General features: G+C 43.5%; 1 protein-coding gene across 1 annotated transcript in view; it reads right to left on the bottom strand.

The window, feature by feature from the left end:
- Nucleotides 1-26,612, bottom strand: part of LOXHD1 (lipoxygenase homology PLAT domains 1) — a 181,899-nt gene that overhangs the window by 92,763 nt on the left and 62,524 nt on the right. The window contains exons 9-16 of the mRNA XM_007974137.3: nucleotides 25,169-25,304; nucleotides 24,438-24,598; nucleotides 23,331-23,417; nucleotides 22,765-22,900; nucleotides 9,968-10,122; nucleotides 8,021-8,181; nucleotides 2,737-2,813; nucleotides 869-1,065 (exon numbers count right to left, since the gene is read on the bottom strand). Of these exons, the coding sequence (XP_007972328.3) occupies nucleotides 869-1,065; nucleotides 2,737-2,813; nucleotides 8,021-8,181; nucleotides 9,968-10,122; nucleotides 22,765-22,900; nucleotides 23,331-23,417; nucleotides 24,438-24,598; nucleotides 25,169-25,304 (1,110 nt within the window). The remainder of the gene's footprint in view (nucleotides 1-868; nucleotides 1,066-2,736; nucleotides 2,814-8,020; nucleotides 8,182-9,967; nucleotides 10,123-22,764; nucleotides 22,901-23,330; nucleotides 23,418-24,437; nucleotides 24,599-25,168; nucleotides 25,305-26,612) is intronic.

Here is a 26,612-nt window from a genome sequence, read left to right as displayed (position 1 = left end):
TAGGATAGGACCCTCATACCATAAAGCATCAGTTAGCAAACCCAGACGGGTTCCACAACCCACATGGGCTGACCTCCCCATTACTGCTTTTTGTGTTTTTCCCCTGACTCTACTGAGCCCCTGATTACCCTCCCCCTATTCCCTCATCCTCCCTTTAAAGAGGCTTGCAAACCTCTGCACAAACCTAAGTTGGGTTCAGTTCACACTGGCCTCTTTTCCTGATTGCGGTGGTAGATTACTGATTAAAGTCTGTCCTTGCTGCTTTACTGTTCAGCTTTCTCTTTGATGAAGTGCTTAGACCTCTTGCAGCAGAGATAACTGGAGCCTTGATCTGGAGGCTCTTGGGTTCCATCTCCCAAGGCAGAATCTCTCAGGTGTGGCCCAAAAGTATGCACTGAAACAAGCTTCCTGGACCCAATTCTGATGCACATTCAAGTTTGAAATTAGGAAGTATTTTTAGCCCCTTTTCTTAGTCCTCCCTTCTCTTTTCCTTCCCTGCATTCAGTGTCTCCTTCTCCAGTGTCTGTGACCCAGGTACATTGGTCCTGGATATGTAGGTAAATAAAATGTTGAGGTAACACCACTAAAAATACACATTCCAGCCCCAAAAAGGCTCTGGAAGCATCACCACTGTTTACATATCTTCAGCTGCTCTAGGTCACAGCTGAAAAACAACATACCTCACTCATTATTCCCAAGTGGGTTTTTTTTCTTCAAAACGTGTTTACCCCTATGTACATGAGTGTGTGTGTGTCTGTGTGTGGACATATGTGTGGACATGTGTGTGGACATATGTGTGGACACATGTGTGAATGTGTGTTGGGGAATGGGTGGGATGATGTCACATGGTCTTGGGAAGGAGACTTACAGTTCCAATGTTCAGGGTCTCGAGGGTGAACTCGTCCACCCGGCCACGTTCAAAGTAGTCTTTGAGGTTGTTGTCAGAGACAAGAAGAACTTGCTTGATGGTGTCAGATTTATCCCCATAGAGCTTGATGTAGACTCTAGAATCTGTGCTGGCCCCAGAGACATCCCCAGTCTTCAAGCTGATGTGATAGCGAAAGTCTGAACAGTCCAAAGCAGAGGGAGGAAGGGAAGGGGTTAGTGCAGGGGGTGACAGGAAGCAGGATGCCTGTATAGGAGGGCAGCCTGGAGCTGGAAGCTTGTGGGGAACACAGGCTGGGAATTGAGAATCCAGGCTCCTGCTCTAAGCAGCCCTGCAACTTGGGGCAGGGGTTCCTTCCATCTCTGTGAGGTCTCCTCAACCACAAAAGCAGAATTCTAGTAGGTTCTCTGTCTGCTCCAGAAGGTGTGAATGGGCTGAGAGCAGGAAAGTGTGTAAATCACAAGCAAGAACATCAAAATGTAAGAGCCTGAAAGGATCTCCCACAATCATCTGATCTAGCTTCTCTGACAGTGGACAAAGAAACTGAGACAAAGGAAGGATCGATCTTTCCAGACATTGTCTAGAGTATTATACACACAGTATTATTGCTAAGGATTCTGACCTCAGTTTCACAAGCAAGGAATCTGAGCCTCAGAAGGTCATGTGTTTGGTGTAAGATGGCAACAGTGAAGAGGTCGCCAGCCAGGAGTGAAACCCTCTTGAAGCCCCCTGCTTTTCACTGGGCTACCACGAGGGTGTCACTCCATTTTATCAGCCAGGAAGGTCTGCATTATCTGTCTTCAGGGATAAAAACACCCGAGGAAAAGGTGAGTCCTGAAATAATACAAGGCAAGACCCCAAGTCCTCCAGGCTTGTCCCTGGGTGTGTGTGTATTTTGGGCAAAGAGGAGGAAGCACTGGAAAGGTGAGTGATGCTCACTCCCAGGCCTGCCACTCACTGCCACCGTAGGGTCCTCCCACTAGGAAGAAGGATTTGGAGAAAGTCAGCTGAGCACACCCTGCCTGGGGTCCAGCCCTGGAACTAGATCAGCTCCATTAGTTCCACCCAAGGGCACTTGAGGAAATGGCTTCTCTTCTTGCTGAAAGATGTAGTAGCAGAAACTGGGAAGGAGACCTCTTTCTTATACTATTTTCCAGCTAAACCAGGGATGCCCAATCTTTTGGTTTCCCTGGCCACATTGGAAGAAGAAGAATTGTCTTGGGCCACACAAAAAATGTGCTAATACAAATGATAGCTGATGAGTTAAAAAAAAATTGCAAAAAAAGCTTTATGTTTTAAGAAAGTTTACAAATTTGTGTTGGACCGCATTTGAAGCCATCGTGGGCCACACGTGTGCGGGCTGTGGATTGGACAAGCTTGATCTAAATGCTTTCAGAGGCTCTGACTGAGGAAGCAGAGGGTCAGGAGGTCCTGTCCACATGGTGAAATCGGGGCTTGCTGGAGTGGGAAGGACAGTGACATAGACAGAGATACCCTGGGTACTGGTTCCAGCTCCATCACTGACTACACAACTGGGTTTGCTGGGGTTGTGGAGGGGGAAGAGGGGTCCCCTTACCACAGGCATGGGTCATCTCCTCTCCTGGCTTCCTTCCCGGATCTTAAATTCTGTAACTCTGAGACCAGAAATGGGACACTCTGGTTCAAACTCTGCAGTCTAACCTTAGAAAAGGTCAGATATATATATCTTTAGCTGCTGGGTGTCGTGGCTCATGCCTCTAATCCCAGCACTTTGGATGGCCAAGGTGGGTGTTTTCTTGAAGGGCTTAGCTGAGGGAAGACCCCTGTCTCACCAAGGGCACACCCAGCACCTGGTCATCAGGACAACTCACTCTTCAGTGTCGCATTGCTGTCACTGGGTAGCAACTCTCGGACCAGCTGCCCATCGTCCTTATCCTTGTCCAACCACCTGGTGGGCAAATGGGGGGATGTTAGCTCTTTGGGTGGTGCAGGCAGACAATCAAAGCTTCACCCATTCATGCAGAGTCACTAGGGAGACCTAGAGCTTTGACTTTAGCAAAGTAAAATGATTCTATGGGAGCATCTAGCAAAGCATCCTAGCCTGGAGTGGGAAAGGAGGATTTCCCAGAGGCGGTGGTGTTTGGCTGAGATTGGAAGGAGGGCAGGGAACTCCTTGGGCAATGGGTGGAGATGATGTCACATGGTCTTTGGAAGGAGACCAGGAGAAAAGGGAAGAGTATTCCAGAGGAAACAACATATCCTGGGATGGAATACAGCCTCCAGGAGTTGAGACAAGGTCATGTGGATGGATGCAGTGAGAGCTCGCAGAGGAGGCTGGAGAGGGGACAGGTCACATGACGTAGGACCTTGGCAATCACTGTCAAAAGTCTGTCCTGAAAGCCATCATTAGCATAGAAATCAAGCATCTCTTTTTCTAAAGGCTTTCCATCCTCACGGCACCGTACTGAGGGCTCTGGGGTGGGGAGATGGAAGAGAAGATATGCTAGGATACATAAGGCCCAGTCCAGGCTGTCGGCAGCCTACTTAAGAAGACAAGATAGACCAGCTGAGGCACTGAAGACCAAGACAAGGATAGGTATTGGACCAGAGTAAGTTGAGGGAAATGAGAAGGGATCAGTGATCTGAGTCCTCAGGGATAAATGAGAATTGCCTTCCAGGAGAAGCTGGAGTTGTACCCTGCAGGGCTGCAGATTGATAGCTGTGACTCTTCAACATGTTGGAGTGAGCCACGGTACCATCTCTTTGCTGGTCATCCACCAGGGGGAAAGGTATGGGGCAATTTACCTGAAAAGCACCTACACACTGGGCACAGAGACTCAGCCTAAGAAATCAATCATGCAAGCATGAGTTTTCTAAGCTTCAGCACTCCAGATGGTTTATGATGGGGCCCATGGCAGAATAGACACCGTTCATTGTTCCCCAGGATATTTGAGGAAAACAAGACATTTGCCTCTCAACCAAACCACCTCCCATTTGTCTGTGTCTTGGTGCTGGTCTTTGCAGCCCACTCCATTACCCTACTGAGAGGGAGGCAACTCCCTGGCTACAGAGCCCGTAAAAGCCAAGGCACTAATTCCTCCATAGTCTCCCTGGCATGGAGCTCAGACCTCCCCAAACTGCAGTACTCTCTGCTAATAGACCACTCCTCTCCCCAAGGCTGACAGAGGAAATGCTGTGGTCTCTCCCAAACCTTCTCTTTCACCCTCCTTCCCAAAACACAAGATCCGACATTCCCAGGAGACCTTGCTGTCAGTTGGCTATTAGCTAACACTAAAATATTAGCCGACAACTAGGCTGTTACTTTTCCCAAGGGCTTTGGTGCTGTGAATCTAGAACGCAAGAAAACCATTAGAGACTCCAAGACATGCGGATACAATGGTGAAATCCTAGGCATTGATGACAGGGAATTTGGGAACTCAGGGCTTCTAGAGTCCCTGAAATCAACCAATTAAGAGCCTCCCATTCTGTCTGCCTGGCTGAGGTCACCCTGGCATGGAGACTGCAGAGGAGAAGGTTGTGAAGCAGGCCTGGGCACGCATTCACAGGGCGGGGAAGTGTGGAGAGTCAGCAAGCCCTCAGCCATCTGAAGATTCTACCTGCGCTCCCCTCATTCTCCACCACTTATCCACTCCCAGCCCCTCCCCAGCAGCAAAAGGAAACCATGACTTGTCATTTTGTTTCCACCTAAATACATTCAGGGTATTAATAGATATTTCCAAATATAGCCAGTTTCTTTCAGCTTCAAACACTTCAGCCCAGTTTCAGAGTGAGATGTTGCTAAAAGGATAAGTCAGTCTGGTGGTGATTTTATTACTCTTTCTCTGAGCTCACAGGCATGTGTGTGTGTGTGTGTGTACACACACACACACAGCTGATCCGAGCAGAAATTCTGATAAACAGACCTAGTTTGTCCTGCTCTCCAACAGAGTTAAAATAACAGCTCAGGTGAAGAAAGAAGCAGTGTGCATGCTCAGGCTCCAGTTCCTGATTTTTCCAAGTCCCCTGGGTCCTGAGTTGGCAAATGTCATCACTACATGTGTCAGCAAGACATAAGAACCCATTTTCTTAAAAAATGCATGCACTGTTAAGTGTTTGGGGGCAGGGAGGACTCTGGGGTGTTTGAGGCCTCTGCTCCTCTCCCGCCCAGCCATCAGCATCATTGATATCACTGTGCCTTTAATGGGCTCCTTTCGAACTGCAATACCCTCAACCTCACCATAAGATACATGCCGGCCAGGAAGGTGCAGAAGACCAGACAAGGGATTGGGTCAAAGTCACACAGCAGGTGGGCGGCTAGACTTCTGGTTCTGAGCTCCCCCAGCACCATGTATGTGACAATGCAGTGTGCACACACCAGCTTCTTCCTCTTCCCCTTTCCGGGCTCCCTCTCCTGGCCTGCCCCAGAGCTCTGCCCGCTGCTCTCTTTATACAAGCTCTCCCTAAAGGATCCCCTGCAGTTCCCTAGCTTTAAATTTTAGCTCTATGCTCTCACTCTCTGAATTCATTTCTCAAGGCCCAACTCTGTATTGAAAACCGAACACATCCCAACTAGACCTCCAGAGTCCAACCTTGTCCCCACCCCTCAGTTCTCCCTCCCCAGGATCCCCATTTCAGTAAACGGCATGACCTTCAACTCACCTATCAAAGGCAAAAGTCTGGGGCTTTCAGTTCTAGCTCTTTCTCTGTCTCTTATGGGCAAGGCCCATGAACTGTCCCTCCAGGGTTCTCTCTGGTGTACAATAAGCCCCTTCTCACCACCTGCACTGCCACCACGAAGGGCCAAGCTGCCATGTGGTGAACTGAATTGTGTCCCCCCACCCCACCCTACCCCATTCATACATTTAAGTCCTAACCTCCAGTACCTCAGAATGTGACCTTATTTGGAAACAGGGTCATTGCAAACGTAACCAAATTAAAATAAGGTAATTAGGGTGACTCCTCATCTAATCTGACTGGTATCCTCATGAAAAGGGAAAATTTGGACATAGATACATAGAGAGGAAGATGCTGTGAGGAGGCACAGAGAAAAGGTGGCCAATCACAAGCCAGGGAATTCCCGAGGCTGCCAGGGACGAGGACAGAGGGCCGGGTCAGATCCTTCCCTAGTGCCTTCAGAGGGGCACAGTCTGGCTGACACCTTGATTTTGGACTTCTGACCTCCGAAACTGTGAGACTTTATGTTTCTGCCATTTAAGCCACCCAGTCTGTGTGCTTTGTTACAGCCCTGGAACATGAACAAATGCTGTCATCAACTCCCCAAAACCTCCTGCTGGTCTCCCCTCCTCCTCCCTGGGCCCTGTCCTGACCCCAAGGCCAGATGGCTTCCCTCGCATGTAAGAGGCTCCCTCGCCCTGCTGGACAGTGGCCTCTGTCTACCTGCCTGTCTTGCTGGACTCCAGAACACTCTAGTCCTTTCCCCGGGTGCTCTCCTCTTCATTCCACGGGAGGCCGGCCTCAACGTCCCTCTGCAGACAGGCCTTCCCCATCTCTAGTCCCCGCTCCAGCCCCTGCACCGTTGTGTGTTTCCACCACGCCACTCTTCACAGTGTGTCATTCTGGCTTTATTCATTTGCTTTTTGTCTAGTTTCCCTGTAGACTATAAACTCCATGAGGACAGGGAGTAATATATAGTAGGTGCTTAATAAATATATTTTGAGTGGATAGGAATAAAACAATGCAAGCTCTTCCATCTGGCATCCAGCCAGTTAGCCTCCGATCCAGGATGGGGGTGAAAATGCCGGTGATGACTTGAAATGAGGCTGTACTCTTCCCCCGCACCCCACTTCCCCTATGGCTTAGGAGACTGAGTGTTCACACTCCATCCTCTCCCACCCCAGCCTTCTCACTCCTTCCCCACATGCCAGGCACCCCTTGCCAACCTCTGGATGAGCCACCCCCTCAGCCCCTTACTCATGCCTCATGCCATTTCTTCAGCCTAGGTGGCCTACCCTCCCTTTTCCTCTCCCTCTGTCCACTCTCTGATCTCCCTTCCAGGCCCAGGTGCAGTTCCATCCCTTCCTGGAAGCCTGCCTGGCTTGCTCTGTGTTAGTGCCACTCACTTGGAGTTGCCTGCATTACTTACCTTTTCAATGTAATTCCTTGTAATATGAACAGTGGCTATATGTAGAAGACTGTAGCGCCCTTTGTCATTGACAAAATCTGTTTCACAATCATTGACCTATGGAGCCCTCCCAGTGGCCCTCCGTGACTGGGAAACTACTGGGCCTAGGTTGGTGTAGTGGTAAGTAATTCAGCTGCAGCAGATGTGCACCTGTGTGCGTGCACCTGTATGCACAGGCATGCACGTGAGTACATCTGCGTTCATGGTAAAAGGAAGAGCAACACACTCATTGCTGGGCAGCTGTGCAACTCACCCTCATCCACTCAAAGGAGGGCTGTCCTCAGTGTAGCTACCCTCGAAGAGCCCTGGACCAGCCCTAATAAAGTGAACACATAGCAACTCATCTCTACATATAGAACTCAGCCCTAGAACTAAGATTTGCAGAGCCAGGTCAGTCCAAGGCCCCAAATCAATCATACAGTGTGCATCCTCCAGATGTTGCCACGTAAAATGTGGAGGGCCACCGGGATGACATGAAAAACACTGGTATTGCTCATTCTAAAATCTCTCTATCAGGAACTTCTTTAAGTCAATGGGAACCCAAATGCTTAAGCAAAAAGAGAAAGGAAACTTTATCTCATGAGTAAATTGCAGAAAGGAAAACAAAGTAAGATACCTTGAAAAGAAGTTAACAGGGGAGAGGTATGGTCAGAAAACTATTTAAATTAAAAACTATTTTAAAAAAAAAAAACCTTCTGATTTAAAAGTTTAATTCAATCTGCAACTAACTCTCTGAAGTAACTTTCACTTAAATTCAGGAATTGCCAAATTTTATCATGAACAAGGACCCACATTTTGGTGCTTAAATAGAGGAAACTAGCAGCACTCTAAGGGGTGGGGGGGGAATGTGAGGCTCAGGTCTAAGCACCACCAGCAAGGCCACCTCTTTCTTCCACCAGTTATAGCCTTAAGCCACTGTTTTGCTTGCTGGTAGTGGTAGTAGAACTGGGTCTTCCCAAAACGCAGGGACCATAACCTAAGCTGGAGAAAAGACCAGGAGGCAGAACGCGCACCTGAGACAGGGGAACTCCACGTTGTCACTCTCAGGCTGCCCTTCCTCTCTCACCAGCACTCTGTCCAGGTACCAGCCACTGCCAGAGCCTTTGCCATCGTGTCTGATCCTCACCCGCCTCACATTCCGCATGGTGACGGACTCGATAGTGAACTCGTCAGCCTTGTTGGGGGAAACCACAATGACAGTTGGATGATGGCTACCACAGGACCCAAACACCAAGGAAAGACATAAGCTCAGATATCAGCTGATGGGTTAGGCAACTCATCTTTCACACATGGGACAGGAGCTACCTATAAAGAACAGGTCACACCCACCCCCAATGTCTCCCACTGGAATATCATCCAACGTCAAGTTTCCAGCAACTGAGAGCTGCACTTTTTGGTGAAACAATGGCCCTTCTCTGTGATCTCCTTTCAAAAGGCAGCTCCCTCTGGGAAAATAAACAAGCTGTTATCAGTCACCAATCATGTATCATGAGCTAATTCCTTGGCGAATCTCCTCTGGCTCCTTGCTCTAGAGTGATACTGGGTCCCTTCCAAGGAGGAAAATGATTAGAATTGATTATGGGGACTAAGTGGTCTTGCTAATTGTATAGTTTTGCCCACCACTGTGGCAGCATAACTGCAGTAGGGGCAACAGAGTTTCCAAGTGTACATGAGCACACCTGGGAGCCTTCAGGGACAGAAACACTGAAGGTGGGATTGATGGACAAAGGCGTCAGAAGATGTAGGAGGAAAGAGTAGGGAAGGCTGAAGAGAAAGGTGGGTGGGTGGGAAGGAGAGAGGAAATTTAAAAAGTTATATGAAGTAAAGGCATCGCTACCTCCTCTCCTCAAATGAACCTGAGTCCACCCACAACATCCTGCTCAGATTATTTTTGCCACTGCAGCCTCCAAATGGCCATGATCCCAAGAATCGAGCCAGCCTGGATTGGCCTCAGAGAGAGGCCTTCACTGGAATTCCAGGGCTTTCCCTGACCTCACCAAGGAAGAGGTGGCAGAGGAAGGAGACAGAGCAGTCATCTGCAAATCCCTTCACCCTGGTGAGCTCCCTTGGCCTCACTTTACTGCAACAATGACTCTGTACTTAGCATCCACTGTGTGCTGTGGGCCAGGTCTGACCTCAGAGATGGTACATCCACTGCCCCTAATGCTCACAACAGCCAGCCACAGATAGGCATCCTTTCCCCATTTCAGGCATGAGGAAACTGAGGCTCAGGAGAATGAAGCAGGTAGCCCAAGGCCGGGTTTGCCTCAAACTTGCCTAGCTCTTTCCCCACTGCTTCCACAGCCTCCCCAGAACACCCATGTGATGGTTGGGGAAACAGGGGGAACACCCAACACAACTGCAACGAGGCTAGCAACAGAAGCAAGCTCTCCCACCCCATCTTTAGGGTCTTTCTTGATTTCTCTTTCCTAAAGGTCATGAACAAGATGCCTGAAGTGGTCATGCCATGGGGGAGAATGCCAAGTTCCCACATTGGCCCCTGGGGGCCCAGCCTTTTTCCAGCCTGGGTCCTCTAGTCCACAGTGCCCGGCATCCTTCCCTCTCTGCCCACCCCTGAGGTAAGAAAGATGCTGCTGCTGCTTCCCAGTGTCCTTCTGTTCTGCTGTCTTCTCAAAGCTCAGGGGTGGGGGAGAACCATAATCCCTCCAAGGTGGCTCTTCAACTCCCTGCTGTACAGTCCCAGGAGTCTAACAGGTGTCCATGCATGTTAGTGAATGAGGGTGGGCCAGATACTCAGGAACCAAATACACTAGGCATTGCTGTGCCCTCCCAGTGGCTCTGCTGGGATTCCCCAGTCCCCCGCCCCTTTACCCAGAGTGAGGCTCCTGATGGCTGAGGCCCCAGGACCAGCATCAGCTCAACTTTAACAGGGCAGGGAAGACAAGGGAACATGGGAACCGGGAGGACAGGGATGAGTGGGGCACATTGCTGTAACTTACATTGCCCTTTTCAAACAGGTCTGTGTTATTCCTGCAGTTGTAGAGCAGCCGTTCCCCTGTGTCCCCCACGTCACCAAAAAGGCAGAGATAGACGTTGGCATCGGTCCCAGCACCTTCAAGTTCACCTGTGCACACAGTCACACGGTACCGGGCCACTGGCAGGCAGAGAGAGGGACACCATTACTGACAGCCCCCTGCTTCCTATCCCTAGCCCTGTGGCTCCCACTTCTAAGCTTTGATTCCTCCTCTCCTTCTAGTTCTCATCTGGGCTGACCTTCCCTCTTCCTCCCAACTATCTAAATCCTACCACACACCAATCAAGAGCTGAGTCATCCCCAAGTCTCTTGGCCTAGGCCCTTGGTCATTATAGGTATATGGATTCCATTTAAAGCCATGGGACAGACAAGAGTTTCCCAATCCTGTCAATTATCAGTATAATATCCCAGAGGATATTTCTTCTGGGAAACTTTTAGAAGAATTCAGATTCCTGAGCCTAGCTTCGGACTTCTCAAATCTGAATTTCCAGAGCTCAGTCTACTAAACTTGAATTGCTTCCAAGTTTTCCTGAGGAACTTTGATGGAGCTGGCCAGTTTGCCCTCAATTCCATCCATCCCAGTAAACCCTTTTGCCTTAGGCTGTTCTCCAACTTCTATGTGTTCTCAAGAAAGATAACTTTTCTCCATGAACAAGAATTGTGTCTTCTTCTTTTCAGAACTCCCACTGGTAATGACATGCCAGGAAGCAGAGAGAAAGGCATGAAATGCAGTCACTGTGGGAAGGGCAGCAGCTTCTTCCCATGTTGAAAATGTACTGTGGAGGGGGCAGACCTGCATCCCTGCATGCCCAGCCCTCCTTCTCACTTAAAATAAGCTGAAAAGTAAAATGCATCCATTCATTCACTTATTCACCCCAAATCTGTTTAATGTTAATGGTACCCCAAAACAAATCGGTTTACTGAAGCCTAGTAGATGTCAGGCACCATTAACAGTACAGGAATTCCGATGTTAGAGTTAAGAGTAAAAGTAGAGAGGAGCAACGGAAAGTAAAATCACAAATTATGAACAGGAAAATGTTTTTGTTATATCTGTAACTAAGATATACAGTGGAGGGACGTCTTGGAGTGGTAAGGAGTGGAGTGAGGGAATATAAATTATTTAGAGATGCAGAAAAGGTGACTGCAAGGAGGTAATGTGTGACCTATAAAGTTAGAGAATTCTGGCAAGTGCAAAGGCCCCTGTGTGGACATGCCCAGTGTATGTTCTAGGAACAGGGAGAAGGCCAATATGGCTGAAGTAGAAGGAATGGGAAGGAATATGAGATGAGGCCCAGAGGTGGACAGGAGCTGGATACATGGGGTGTAGCAGGTCAAGGTAAGAAGTGTGGCTTCCTTTTTATTTTTAATTTTAATTTCTGTACAGCAGAAAGCCATTGGAGTGCTTCAAGCAAGGAAGTAACTTGATCTGGTCTATGTTTTAAAGAGTACTCTAGCTGCCATGAAGAACTGATTATACAGAAAGAAGGAATAGAATCAAAGAGGTCAGTTCGCAGAATAATTATAGTAGTCTAGAAGAGAGGATGCTAGAATTATAGTAGTCTAGATGCCTAGGACTGGAGGTGCAACAGAAGTGGAGAAAAGTCAACAGATTAGCAACATAGTTTGGATGCTAAGTCTAAAAGATACTATTTTGGACACAATAGTTCTTGGTGATGGATCAGATAGGTAATTGTGGAAAAGAGAGAAGTTGCAGGTGACTCCTAGGTTTTTGGCTTGGGCAATTAGGTGGATAGAGTTGCCACTAAGGATTAGGGGAGTCTTGGGAGAAGGACAGGTTTGGAGATGGAAATCAATGGTTCTCTTCTGTTCGTTATACATTTGAGCTGTCTATTAGATGTTCAAAAACAGAGGTCAAGATGGCAGCTGAATATGTCTGGAGGGTCAGGATTGGTGACATGACTTTGGTCATCATAGGTATATGGAGTCCCTTTAAAGCTATGGGATCAAATGAAATATCCTATGGTGAAGATATAGACAAGGACTGAAAGAATATTTGAAGAAATAATGGCCAAAACTTCCCAAATTTGATTTTAAAAGCATTAATATACATATTCAACATGTTCAACAAACTCCAAGTTATGATAAATGCAGAGATCTATACCTAGACATATTATAGTCAAACTGTTGAGAGCCAAAGACGAAGAGAGAATCTTGAAAGTAGTAACACAAAAGTGACTCATCACCTATAATGGAAGCTCAATACAATAACAGCTGACTTCTCATCAGAAACTATAGAGGCCAGAAGGCAGTGGGATGATATAATCAGTGTGCAGATCACTAACCAAGAATTTTAAATCCACAAAAACTACCTTTCAAGAATTAAGAAGAAATTAGGGCATTCCCAGAATATAAAATACTATAAGAATTAATCACTAGCAGATCTGCCAAGAAATATTAAAGAAACCTTCATGTTAGACATTAAACAGTAACTCGAAATCACCTCATAGAATAAAGAGTACCAGAAAAAGCAGTGACATAAGGAAATACATAGAAAATGTGCAAATATTTTTTGTTTGTCAATCTTTTCTTCTCATATCTCATATAAATGACAACCACATAAAGCAGTAAATATAGAGCTGCACCACTAGTGAGCTTATAATATGTAAAGATGCAATTTATATTACAATAATAGCATGAAGGAAGGGGAAAAGCACAAACCTATATTAGAACAAAGTTTTTGTATACTACTGAAATTAAGTTAATATTAATCTGAACTAGATTATTTTAAATTAAAATGTAATTGTAATTTTCTGGGCAATCACTAAGAAAATCACCCCAAAAATATGATAAAAGAAACAATGAGGGAACAAAAATGGTACTCTGTAAAATATATAAAAGCAGTAAAGAAAGCAGTGAGAATATAAAAATATGTAAGACATATAAGCAGTAAGAGACAAAAAAGATATCACATACAAAATATAGTTAGCAAAATGGCAAATGTCAATCCGAACATATCAGTAATTGCTTTAAATGTATTACATTACATCTAATTAGTCTAAACATTTCCATCAAAAGCCAGAGTGTGGTGGCCACTCTGCAGAAACAGGGTGAATCCACCCACCCCAAATTTGCTCAGATATCAAGGCTGATGATACTACACATGCACCAAGAGCAAGATTCTATTATTTACATAATGAGGAGTTCTTGGGAGAGCTTGGTGGGCTCTTGAGCAGGTCCAGTAATAGCCTGGGACAGCAGGGAGATTAGGATTTTATGGTAGTTAGGGAGTGAGACTGAGGTGGTGGTTCCTTTGAATGGTCAGGGCTTGTATGGCTTAAACTTTCCACCAGTGTTAAGGAAGGATGATGAGGCTTTCTTATCAGCTGGCCTATATATGAGGCAAAAAGGAAGAGGGGAGTGGTGTAGTTTGAAACCTGCCAGTAGTCAAACATGAAAAAGAAATCAGACTCTATTACACAGAGATTGGCAAAATGGATAATGGATCTAACTATCTTCTATCAACAAAATACACATTTTTCTATTCAAAGACATAAATAGGTTAAAAATAAAAAGGTTACCAATAAAATTGGCTCAAGAAAAAATATACAATCTAAATAGACATATAAAAAGTGAAAAGATTGATTAAACTGCTAGAAGAAAACAGGAAATTCTTCACAATGTTAGGCTGGGCAAGAATTGTTTAAATAAGACTTCAAAAGCATAGGCAGAAAAAGCAAAAACAGACAAATAATATTATATCAAACTTTTGCCCAAACAAAAAATTTTGCACAGCAAAGAAAACTATTAGTAGAGCGAAGATACAACATACATAATAGAAGAAAATATTTGCAAATTATACATCTGACAAGGGGTTAATATTCAAATATATAAGAAAATTAAACAACTCAACAGTAAAAACAAACAAGCAAACAAATAACTCGATTAAGAAATTGGCTAACTACCTCAACAGACATTTCTCAAAAGAAGACATACAAATGGTTTAACAGATAGATGAAAAAACAGTTCAACATCACTAATCATCAGGGAAATGCAAATCAAAACCAAAATGAAACATACCATCTTTCTCTAGTTAGAATGGCTATCATCAAAAACACAAAAGAAGTGTTGGCAAGGATGCAGAGAAAAGGGAACACTTGCACACTATGGGTAAGAGTGTGAACTAGTATGGCCATTATGAAAAACAGTATGGAGGTTCCTCAAAAAAGTTAAAAATAGAAGAACCATATGATCAATAATACCATTACTGGGTATATATCCAAAAGACATGAAATCAGTATGTTGACGAGATATCTGTACTCTCATGTTTATTGCATCATCCCTACTTACAATAGCCAAGATATAGAATCAACCTAAGTGTCCAATAATGGACGAATGGATAAAGAAAATAGGTATACATACACAATGCAATACGATTCAGCCACGAAAAAGAGGAATAAAATCCTGTCACTTGCAACAACATAGACGAACCTGGAGGACATCATGTTAAGTGAAATAAGTCAGATGCAGAAAGACCAATACCACGTGATTTCACCCATGTGGAATATTAAAAAAAAAAGAGAGAGAGAGAGAAGTTGATGTCTTAGAGGCAGGGAATCGAATAATATTTTTACCAGAGTAGTTAAAAGAGACTGGGGAAAGGATGGGGAGGAGAGGATGGGGAGAAGTTGATCAATGGGTACAAAGTTACAATTAAATGAGAGGAATAAGTTCTGATGTTCTATTATACAGTATAATGACCATAGTTAACAATAAAGACTTGTATATAACAAAATAGCTAGAAGAAATGCTTTTGAACATTCTCACAATAAAGAAATGACAAATGCATGAGGTGATGGATAGGCAAAAAACCCTGATTGGATCATGACACAACATATATTTGTCTCAAAATATTAAATTGTACCCCATAAATACATACAATTACAATATGCCCATTAAAAATAAAATTCCAAATCTTTTAAGTGAAAAGATGAATTTGTAATTTAAAAAACCTAGCCACAAAGAAAAGCCTATGTCCAGATGTTTTTACTACTGAATTCTACCAAACACTCAAAGAAGAAATAATACTAATACTTCTCCAACTCTTCCAAAAATAGAAGAGGAGGAAACACTTCTCAACTCATTTTCTGAGGCCAGCATTACCCTGGTATCAAAACTGACAAAATCATAAGAAAACTACAGACCAATATCTCTTATGAATATGAATACAAAAATCTTCAACAAAGTATTCACAAAAAGAATTCAGTGACATATCAAAAGAATTATACATCATGACAATGTAGGATTTATCCCAGAGATACAAATTGGTTTAACTGCTGAAAATCAATTAATGTAATTTATCAAATTAATTGAATAAAAAGCAAAAATCACATGATTATCTCAATAAACGTAGAAAAAGCATTTGACAAAATCTAACACCCTTTCATGATTAAAAAAAAAAAAACCATCAACAAACTAGGAATGAAAAGGAAATTCGTCAACCCATACATGTTATCTATAAAACACCTACAGCTAACATCATAGTCAATCATGAAAGACTGGTCTGGACACTTTCCCTTTAAGATCAGAAACAAGTCATCTCTTCTATTCAATGTGGTGCTGGAGATTTCAGCCAAGGCAAGTAGGCAAGCAAATATATAAAAAGATCTAAATTGGAAAGGAAGGAGTATCTTATTTATGGGTGACATAGCCATGTATTTATAAAATCATAAGGAAGTCACTAAAAAACTATTAGAATAAATGACTTCAGCAAAGTTGTAGAGTACAAGATCAATATACCAAAATTGATTATATTTCTATCCTTTTGCAATGAATAGTCTGAAAGTGAAATTAAGAAAACAGTTATATTTGCAATAGTATCAAAAAGAATAAAATATTTAGAAGTAAATTTAAGAAAATAAGTGAAAAACATACACTCTGAAAACCACAAAATATTTTTTAAAGAAAATAAAGATCTAAATAAATGGAAAAACATTTCATGTTCATGAATTGGAAGACCTAACATTATTAAGATGGCAATACTCCCCAAACTGGTCTATAGATTCAATGCAGGCCCTAACAGAACTCAACTGACTTATTTGTAGAAATTGACAATCTGATTCTAAAATTCATGTGGAACTGCAAGGGACCCAGAATAGCCAAAGCAACCCTGAGAATGAATAATCAAGGAGAAGAACAAGTGTTGACAAGGATGTAGAAAAATTGGAACTCTCATACATTACTAATAAGAATTTAAAATGGTACAGCTATTTTGATAAATAGTTTGGCAGTTTCTCAAAAAGTTAACCAAAGAGCTACCAAATGACCCAGCAAATTCACTCTTAGGTGTATGCCCAAGAGAATTAAAAATATGTCTGCATAAAAACTTGTACATGGATGTTTATGGCAGCATTATTTATAATAACTGAAAAATAGAAACAATATAAATGCTCTTTAACAGTTGAATTTGGTACATCCATACAATGGACTATGATTCAGCAATAAAAAGAACAGAGTATTGATACATGCTACAATATGGACGAATCTTGAAAACACTGTGTTAATTGAAATAAACTAAATTTAAAAGGCCATGTATTGTATGACTCTCTATATACGAAATATCCAGATTAGGCCAATCTATGGAGACAAAAAGCAGATTAGTGGTTGTCAGAGGCAGAGGGGTAAAGCAGGGAAATGGGTATGACTGCTGACAGGTATAGGGTTTCTTTTTGGGGGAGATGAAAATGTTCTGGAATTTGATAGTGGTGATGGATGCATGATTTTATTAATATACTAAAAACCATTGACTTGTACACTTTAAATGGGTAAATCATAAGCACATGAATCATATCTCAATATAGCTGTTGTTTTTTGTTTTGGTTGGTTGTTTCTGAGAAGGAGTTTCATTCTTGTTGCCCAGGCTGGGGTGCAATGGCGTGATCTCGGCTCACTGCAACCTCCGCCTCCTGGGTTCAAACAATTCTCTTGCCTCAGCCTCCCGAGTAACTGGGATTACAGGCACCCGTGACCATGCCCGACTAATATTTTTGTATTTTTAGTAGAGACGGGGTTTCACCATGTTGGCCAGACTGGTCTCGAACTCCTGACCTCAGGTGATCCACCCATCTCGGACTCCCAAAGTGCTGGGATTACAGGCATGAGCTACCGTGTCCCACCATAGCTGTTGTTTTTAAAAATGGACATGATTCATTTGTAGTTCATCTAAAATGATGACAGAGTATACCTAGAATGAGACAAATCACCAGGGAGTTGAATTCAGTGTACAAATTATTTTTTCAGTAATATGACCATTTTATTTGGAGATATGCAGACACCTGAAAAATTAATTTGACCATGAAACATATGAGTACACGAAGATAGAGTGTCTGTTGCAAAAACACTTGTTAGAAGAACAGGCAAAGAACAACTGATGGTACATAGAGGCCTGCCTTGAGCAAAGCTGGTATAGGTAGGCATTTAAACCATGAGTTAAGATTGAGGAGAAATCTCCTGCCTACCAATATCGTCTCCTAGTAGGGCCACAGCACCTGAAATTTAACCATCATTGTCTTCTCTAATCAACTCTTTTAAAATTCAAATGCTAAATGCTTTCAATCTTCAGCCTTTGTATAAATGAAGTTGGTTCTTTTGTGTGACGCTCTCAATGGTCCAATGTGTCAACAGTGAGAGGAATGAACAGCTGAAGACTGAAGGTGGAAACATGACACAGCAGGGAAGGAAAGCTCTCAACACCAGGCTGGGGCTGGCTTCACTCTTAATTATGATGAAGGCCAGTTCTGCCTTTCTAGCTGTAACTTTTAGGCAATTTCCAGAAGCAAAGTAATAAGGGAATTTAGAAATCCTTTTGCCTGGGAATTCCCATCCCTTTGGTTCTGAGCTCTGAGGTCCCTTTGGTGGGAAGTTCTCAAGGGTCTTGATTTTTCTCTAGGCACCCCTCTGAAACACCCCAGCCATGGATGTCCCAAGCTCCTTCCTGGCAAGAAGTCTGTGGACAATTAAAAAGAGTTATATTGTTAGACACTAGTAGTGAAAGACTTTAAAGAGATGGGTAAGTACAGAGCCTCTGGTACTTTAATTTTAAAATTACAGCTCTTATTAACGAGAAGCTATGATTTTCTGCACTCGAGTCCAGTGGCCTCTTGCCCACTCATCACTGGTGTGTAATCACTTCTCTCGGAAGTATAGTGGAGAACACGGATCTCATTTATTTTACTGTCATGTAGCTCCTGAGGGACAGCCAAGGTGGAGACAAATTGTGGGCTGGCATGTGTATTGTCCATATCTCCCAGTCTGTGCTAATCAGAACAATCACTCCCAAAAGCCTCTTGGCTCTCAGACATGGCATTAATTGCTTATTTGGCCGGCCCTTAATTTGTAAGTAAACCAGAGATACACAACTTCAAACTCAGAGAATTGATTTTAAATTGGTATTTACTCATTTTACACGAGTCCAAAACTCTCCTCTTAAGGGACTTCCAGGACATCTTCACACATTACACATTTCACACTGGTACCAGCTGGGAAAATGAAGCATTGTCACCAGCTCTATTTACTGTTACAAAGCATTCCAACCAGAAAAGGAGATATGAGAACTTGTAGAGGTGAGTGAGGACACGGGGGTGTTCCAAGCATAAGATAAATGTTTGTGGGCCATAAAGAGCAGTTGAGAGAAAGAAATTCAAGTTTGTTTGGGCTCTGAAATACAGCCAGGGACCACCAGAAGACATCAAACTGCCTTATAGCCACAACAGACAGCCCTTCAATCCATACTATCCATATCCATACTATCACCAGAATTATTTTTCTCCTTGAAATGGTTTTTTTAATAGCATCATGGAAGATAACAAAAAAATACCAGCTAGGATAGCCCCACAACTGTACACTGTTAAAAATGTTTACAAGCACATTTTATACATGTAAACTGTAGAGATGCTCTTCCTTGCCATCTCCTCCACCTCCTGACATGGTCTCTCCTTGTCTGTCAAATCTCTCCACATAGAAGACCTAGCTCAAATGTTACTTCATCTGCAAAGTTTGTCCCAACTTTCTGAACAGGAAGCTTATCTCACCACTGTGTTTCCACAGCATTCACACTTCAAGACCTGCCAGTTCCACCTTTAAAATATTTCTTGAATTTATCTTCTCCTCTCTGGTCTCCTCTCTCTGTCTGATTTCAGAACCTCTTTTCTTCCCCACTGGAGGTCTGATTGTAGGTTTGTCCCTCTGATTCATCCTCCACCTATCTATGTCAGCCCCTGACAGACCAGGAAAAATGTGGAGGGGGGAAGAAGTGACAGGTCGAGGGTGAGGTGAAGTGTACCAAGGTCACAAAAGTGCTGGGAGTGCAGGAGCTTGAGTCAGAGGGTGGGGCATGGGTTCAAAGAAGGGGCAGTTTCATGGGATGATCCTAAATTAGGTGGCAGGGAAGGGCTGGCTAAGTGGGGTGGGCATAGGCCAACAAAGTGGATGAGTGTTGGAGGCTGAAAGAATGACAGTCATGATCAACTCAGTATACCACTGGAGGCTATATGAACAAACAGCAAACTGTTGTGAATGCAGGTTGTTGGCAAACTGACAAACTGTGTCTGCCACCCAGAAGGAATGCTGAGGGCAGTCACACCCCAGGAGCGTGACTTGTGATTGGGCACATCTGAAGCCTGTTAGCAATAATGTGAACCTATGATCAATCAAGCGGTTTACCAGTTGTTACCTCCTCCTCCCTGCTCTTTCTACCCAATAAATACGAAGGGCTGTGGAAGCTCAAGGCCCTTACTTGACAGAAGCAAGGAGTCTCCAGGCCCCTTCTTTAAAACAGATTCTTTTGTTTTTTGTTTTCATTTATCATTCATCCCCCTTCATTCAGTCCTGTAGTACCCATCACAGGTGAGCACCAGGATGCAGCTGAGTGGGTGTTCTACACAGACGCTGAAAGAAGTAGACAAAGCCTCTTAAGGTTTAGTATGCATACAAATTACTTGGCATGCTTGACAAAATGCATATTACCAGGAATAGCCCTCAAGGTCTCTAATCAGCATAGCTGGTGGTGGGCCTAGGAATCTGCATTTCGATAAACACTTCAGGTAGTTTTGATATAGATGGACGCTTGACTGTACTTTAGGAGATGTTGTTGGTTATAAGCTAAATTGTGCCCATAACCCCAATCTTATTTATTGAAGTCCTAATTCCCCAATAACTCAGAATGTATTTGGAGATAGGGCCTTTAAATGAGTAATTAAAGTAAAAGGAGGTCATATGGGTGGGGCCTAATCCATTATGACTGGTGTCCTTATGAGAAGAGGGGGTTAGGACCCAGACGTGTATGGGAAAGAGGACATAAGAAGATGACTGTCTGCAAGTCAAGGAGAGAGGCCTCAGAAGAAAGCAAACCTGCCAACACCTTCATCTTGGACTTCTAGCTTCCAGACTGTGAGACAATAAATGTCTGTTATTTAAGCCACCCTGTCTGTGGGACTTTGTTTCAGCAACCCTAGCAAACTAATGCACTGTCCCAGGATTATGGCAGGGCATGGTATCTAGACACTAACCAAGGGATGCATGACACCATCTTTTGTGAAAGAGGGGAAGGGCCAGAGACCAACAGAAATAGCACTGGGCTGGGGTAGAAGGCAATACTGGGAAGAAGTGTGGTGCACGCAAGGATCTGAATGTGCAGAGGGAGTCAGGAGAACACCCCCTTCCATGTGCCCCACAGTTCATGAGGAGGGAAAATAAGGTTCTTAGGGGAAAGTCATGCTTCACTCAAGGCAAAGAGGGGGTGGAAGTAAAGAACATTCCGGACATTACAAATTAAAATAGATTTCTCTTTAGAAAAACTTATCAAAATGGCAATCTACAGGTTGTTTTAAAAATTTAACTAAACAAAAAAGGTTTCACCAACTAGGGGAAGGGACAAGTGTAGAGAACACAACACAATTTTGGAAGCTGGAGAGCAGTTAGAAAAGTGGTAAATACATTGACACAGTGGTTCTCAGTGTGGTTCCCCAACAGCAGCGTGGATATTACCTGTAAATGTGTTAGACAAGCAGATCCTTGGGTCCCACTCCAGACTAACTGAATTAGAAACTCTGCAAGTGGAACCCAGCAATCTGAGTTTTAACAAGCCCTCCTGGTGATGATGCATGCTGAGGTTTGAGAATCGCTGACTTACCATACCAGAGAGGATTGATTAGAGCTGTCAGTCACAAAATTCAAAAAGCAATGCTATCAAAAGGCTCAAGACTGACAGTGCCAGATAATGTAGAAATAGAGACTGAGAATCTAAAATCATGAGAGTTAGTTAGAAGAGTTTCAAAAGCAGTTAGGGCCCAAGACCTCTCCCCAGTTCTTTATACCTACAGGCTCAATTCTGGCATGCAAAGTAAACAGATCAGGTCTAAGAACAGGTGTATTTCTGCCTTGGTGGACTACACATTAGGTTAGTGCAAAAGTAATTGCAATTTTTGCCATTATCTTTAATATTATATTAAGTTCCAATTTTGGGAATGGGTTACATGTTATCATGATATTTAGAGAGATGATTGCCTTGTTCCCAAAGCAGTTATTACTGAATGCAAAAAGGCAGGGTGATGTTTTGGTATAGCCACTGAACCAGGAAGCAAGAGACCTTATACTAGATTTAACTCTGTCTCTAACTAACTGTGTAACCATGGCAAGAACGTCCTCAGCTCCTTATCTGCATCAGGCTATTTTAAGGGCCTTTGCACACAAATATTCTACAGTCATATATTTAATTAAGAATGAAGGAGAACCATAAAATAAAAGAAACATGATGCTAATTACAAGCATTGCCTAATTAAACTAACAGACGGAATGATCTCTTTTTAGATACTTGCTGTTTGACGTTTCTATGTTTATGAGTATTTAACTCTGATCAAACTATTTCAACAAATATATACAGAGTTTCTACTGGGTGTGCAAATGCAGTGTTTATAAATATCACACAATCACCTGTGAAATGACATTATGGAGATATTTAGAAGGTCTACTGGAACTATGGGTGACATTGTTTTCTATATATTTTTACATTTTTGTAATTTTGCAATACTATTTTCCTGCTTAAAATAGCAAATGGGTTAATTATCTCAAGTGCCAATTCTGATCAATTGTTAATGTCTGTTTGGAATTCTTTATTGAGGGCTACAAAGCTCATTTCAGACTCATGGGAGAGAATGTTTTGATCACTTAGTAATGTCTGCCATGTGAAAAAGACAGGGCATGTGCTCTGTATTTGCCAGTACTGTGCGTCTATAACCTAGAGGCAAAATGACTTCTTCCCTTTGGCTATTTGAATGTGGCTCCTGGATTCCACATTTAAAGCTTAGTTCTTCTCCTACTATCCTTAATTAGAGATAGAATACTTATTAGCTATCAGCCAACTGTGGCTACAGGAACCCAGATCTAGCTTTTCTTTTGGGGAACATTTCATGCACCATTTGAGGGGAGCAAGAGGATATCTCCTTTCAAGGAGGCTCTGGAGAATTATTGTTCAGGACAGATGCTTCTCATCCCCTCAGAGCCAACGAGAAGACCCATACATCTTCCCTCCCTCCCCACCACACCAATCACAGTAGAGCTCTGGCATCATGACTTGGAGATGACTTTTCCAAGCCAGTCTTGAGTCAAGGACCTTCCAAATCCACTCTGGCACTCTAAGAGGCCTGAAGATGCATAGTAGACAAGACTCTCAGCTCATAGGTCAGGCCCACTGGGACACCAAGCAGGAGTTCCACTGTCTCCCAGGATGGAGAGCCCATCAGTACTTACTGCCCATGATCCTGCGCACTGTTGGGCCTTCTGCAGTCATTTCCCTCACTATCTCATTGTCATCCTCATTGGCATCCAGCCAGCGGTTGCAATTAAAGTTATACTTGTCCTTGTTCAGAGTGTTCATCAGGGTCATCTGGAATGAAGTTCTGGAGTGAGCAAGTGGGTGCACCAGGGATGTTCACCAATGCCCTGGAGTCCCCATTCTGCTATCTCATTGCAGAGAAGCCAAGGCTATTTCCTGGAGAAAATCCTTATGGCAGGCAGAGGGCTGGATTAGTATTTGTTCGTGGTTTCCTGGATACCCGCACTTGCCTAGCAACCAGATGACTAGGGCAGAATGCAAGCCCCCCCAAACACCTGAGTGTTTTCTTAATCTACTTTGGAAGTCTCTCCCCATCAGGAAGTCCCTGGGGCCTGTATCCAAATTCAGGTCTCGCCGTAACACTTTTCAGTCCCCATTCGCAATACATACAGAGGCAAATTTATGTGACAGGGTCATTGAAAGGGACCATCCTTGTTTCTTTCCCAACAACCCCCCAAAACCCCTAGATGGTGCATCTCACCCTTTCTAAATGCCATCCAGAACCAGAACTCCTTTTATCATGCCATACTCGAATCTTATAAAACCTGCCAACATCCGGGAGTTCAATCTATGGTGAGAAATAAAAACATTTGAGTGGGCATAACTGAAAAAACGTGTTTATTCTTATAGCTGACCCACTCTCAGGAGGGAACCTGCTTTGGGCTCTTTCTTCAGCAGTGAGGATGGGTTTGCTTTAATCAAGCCACCCTCACATACTTTATCTTCTCATGACCCTTGTAACCAGGAGCACATGAGGGCAGGACAGCCATATACAGGAAGGGTTCAGTCTGGGCCAGTGAAACTGAACAAAAATAACTGCCCCACAGTGGGATTCAGACTAAAGAAGATCCTCCAAGCAATAAACTTCCAGTAACAAAATCTATAGGGCAGCCCTGCAAATTAGCACAGGCCCACAGCCCCAGGACTCTACTGGGCAGTGAAACAGACAAAAAGATCAATAAGCAGTTGTGCCCTTTCTCTGGGGGCTCACAGTCTAGCAGAAAAGATAAATACGTAAAGAGCAATGAACTGAGTGGTGTAACAGAGGTACAAATGAGGTGCTGAGAGGAGAATCTCAAATTACAAATTATTCCTACCTAAAGGTTGAAATAGCACTTCTATTAGGGTAAAAAAAAATCCTTGCTCTAGTTTTATGCATAATGGCAAGTTTTAAAGCTGAATTTAAAAAAAAAAGTTCTAAAATTCACACTTTTGATTAAATTTGATCCTTACTCTCTAAATCAGTCCATATTGGGCAGTCTGACACTAAGCACGCTCAGGGTCTCTGTTCTGCAGTGATTCTCCAACTCCTGAATAGCTTAAGCCATTCCATACTTGCTTCTTTGCCCAGCCTTGGTTCTGGACTGTTGGATTCAGATGAATGGGCCAGATCGAAATTGTACCCCATTCAATACATTGCTTATAAATCATCAAATTTGTCTCCCTTGCAGGGATCTAAAATCTCCATTGTACCTTTTTGCCTTCAAACTTGGTCCAAAACCTGGCTTAGAGAACCAGAATCCCCAGGACAAATGCCCTACATCCTTTCCTCCTTTCTCCCTCCCACCCCGTCACACTCCTCTCCTACCCTAAACTTCTCGATTATGCCAGGTTTGAACCACTTGTTGTTGGGATTCAGGAGAATCTCATCTGTCCGTCCTTTCTGCCCATAAATCTGGATGAAGATGGGAGAGTTGGTACCAGCTTTCTTTAGGTCAGTCGTCCAGACCCACAGGGACCAAGGGAATTCTGCAAGACAGATCAAGTTGCACCATAAACTTCAGGAAGTGAAGAGATTTTCGTATTACCACAGGGAAGAAGGAAAAATCCAAAATGATCAGGACTGAAGGGCAGGGTATACACAGATGTGTCCCATTCTCAAAAACCCATTATAGCCAAGTTTAGAAAGCTAAGGATTCATTACTATTAAAAATAAGGTGCCATAATGTTCTTTTTAGTGGCTAAAGTGTATTCGTGTGTTTTAAATCAGGGGACAAGTTGACTCCACTCACCCTATGTCCAGCACTTTCAGAGTGCACTGTAGTGAACGATTCAGGTTAACACCTAGCTCATCACAGCAGCTTATTCCATTTGGTGACACTGGAGTCAGCCTTGGTGCCAGGGGTGTGACTCTGTATAGCCTGTACTTTGGAGAGTGGAGCTGCTTGGCGGGGTTGAGGGAGCTTTTTCCTTCCTTTCTAGAGGAGACTTAAGAAGCAGGAGTGGACTGCCCTCACAGCTTTTGCCCAAGGGTCTGACATTCTGGCCTTTGCTGGCCCTGGCTGAGAGGCCTCCAGGTTCTGGGTCTCTTTCACTTACTTTTCAGCCGCTTCTTCCTGAGAGACACCATTTCGTAGAGCTGCCTCTCAATCAGCCCGTCCGCTCTCTTCTCATCCAGCCAGTTGCTGCAAGGGAAGGTCTGCTGGATGCCAGTGAAGGGGCACAGAATTACCACCTGGGGAGAGTGGAGCACAGTGTCTCCTGCGTTGAGTCCCCAGTAGGGACCTCTTCACCATAGCAGCCTCCCAGCACCACATTTAGAGACATCTGTATTAGGACTCTCAATGAATGGCACCTTTTCTGTAGTCTATCTCATTAAATCTTAAATCAAGAAATGCAGCCTCCAAAGAGTCTTCCAAAGTAGGTATCACCTGTCATCCAATTTGCTATTCAAACCTCAAACTTTTCCTCTATACACAACACCCTCTTTGAATACCATATTTCTTTAAGCACATCATAAAACCTCAGTTAATCTGAACCAAATGAACTAGACTACTAGGTTAATTCCCTATAATGATCTTGTAGGAAAAAGGTAAGTCCCGTGTCAGCTAATTAATATCTGGAATGTAGTATAAAAACCAACTTCTCTCTTTTAGGCTTGATCCTCACTCAGCCTTCTCTCTTATACCTTCTCTATCTCTACCAAGTTCTGAACCCATGGATTTCGAACACTCGTATTATAAATGTTGAAAGGATTGCTCCTGGCACACTACAGAATCCTCTATCAGTAAAGAAATTTTGACTCTCACATTACTGGTTTCTAAGCTTTACCTTCTTAACTTGAAAAGAAATCTTTTTAACTTACAAACTAATCTGACCCTCCCATTGGTCAAGGTTTTACCCAACTATTGTCTTACTGGGTATTTGTTGTCTACTGTTCATAGTGACAAAAATTGACTGTAACTTCCTTAACTTGAATTATTGCCCTTAGATATTCCCAGGTAATACTCACCTCATACTCATTATTAACCATTGTGATAAACGTTAACTTTTAAGAAGCACCAGGGGAAGGATGCTAAGAGATGGTGGGAGGGGATTATGTACCCCTTCAAACTCCCAGAGAAATGCTCCTCCCTAGAGATAAATGATGGCTCAGGACCATGGGCAGCAGCCCCCTCAAACATTTAGTTATCTGACACAAATATATTGGCAATTAATGTAGTTCACCCCACCTGCATTCAATAGATGGGAAACCTGAGGTCTAGAAAGGAGAATAAAGTGCCCAAGTTAGCACCTTTAGTTAGTGGCAGAACCAGGAATGTAAGTATTCCTGACACTAATTGTCAGTTTGGGATCTTTTCTACTCATCAGGAAGAACCTCAGAATTTCTCTTTATGGCTGAGGTCCACTGGGATCCATTGTTGCACTCCATTTTTTATGCTGAAGATTTCATGTGACCACGTATTTAGAAGTGGACCTATACACAGGCAAAGTTGGAAGGCATCCGTGACAAATTGAGGGCATAGGAGGGTATAATCACCAG

Source organism: Chlorocebus sabaeus, chromosome 18 (genome assembly GCF_047675955.1).
Source record: "Chlorocebus sabaeus isolate Y175 chromosome 18, mChlSab1.0.hap1, whole genome shotgun sequence".
In the NCBI taxonomy this organism is placed as follows: domain Eukaryota; kingdom Metazoa; phylum Chordata; class Mammalia; order Primates; family Cercopithecidae; genus Chlorocebus; species Chlorocebus sabaeus.
Note: the sequence above shows the minus strand (reverse complement) of the source record. Positions and strands in the feature narration are given on the sequence as shown.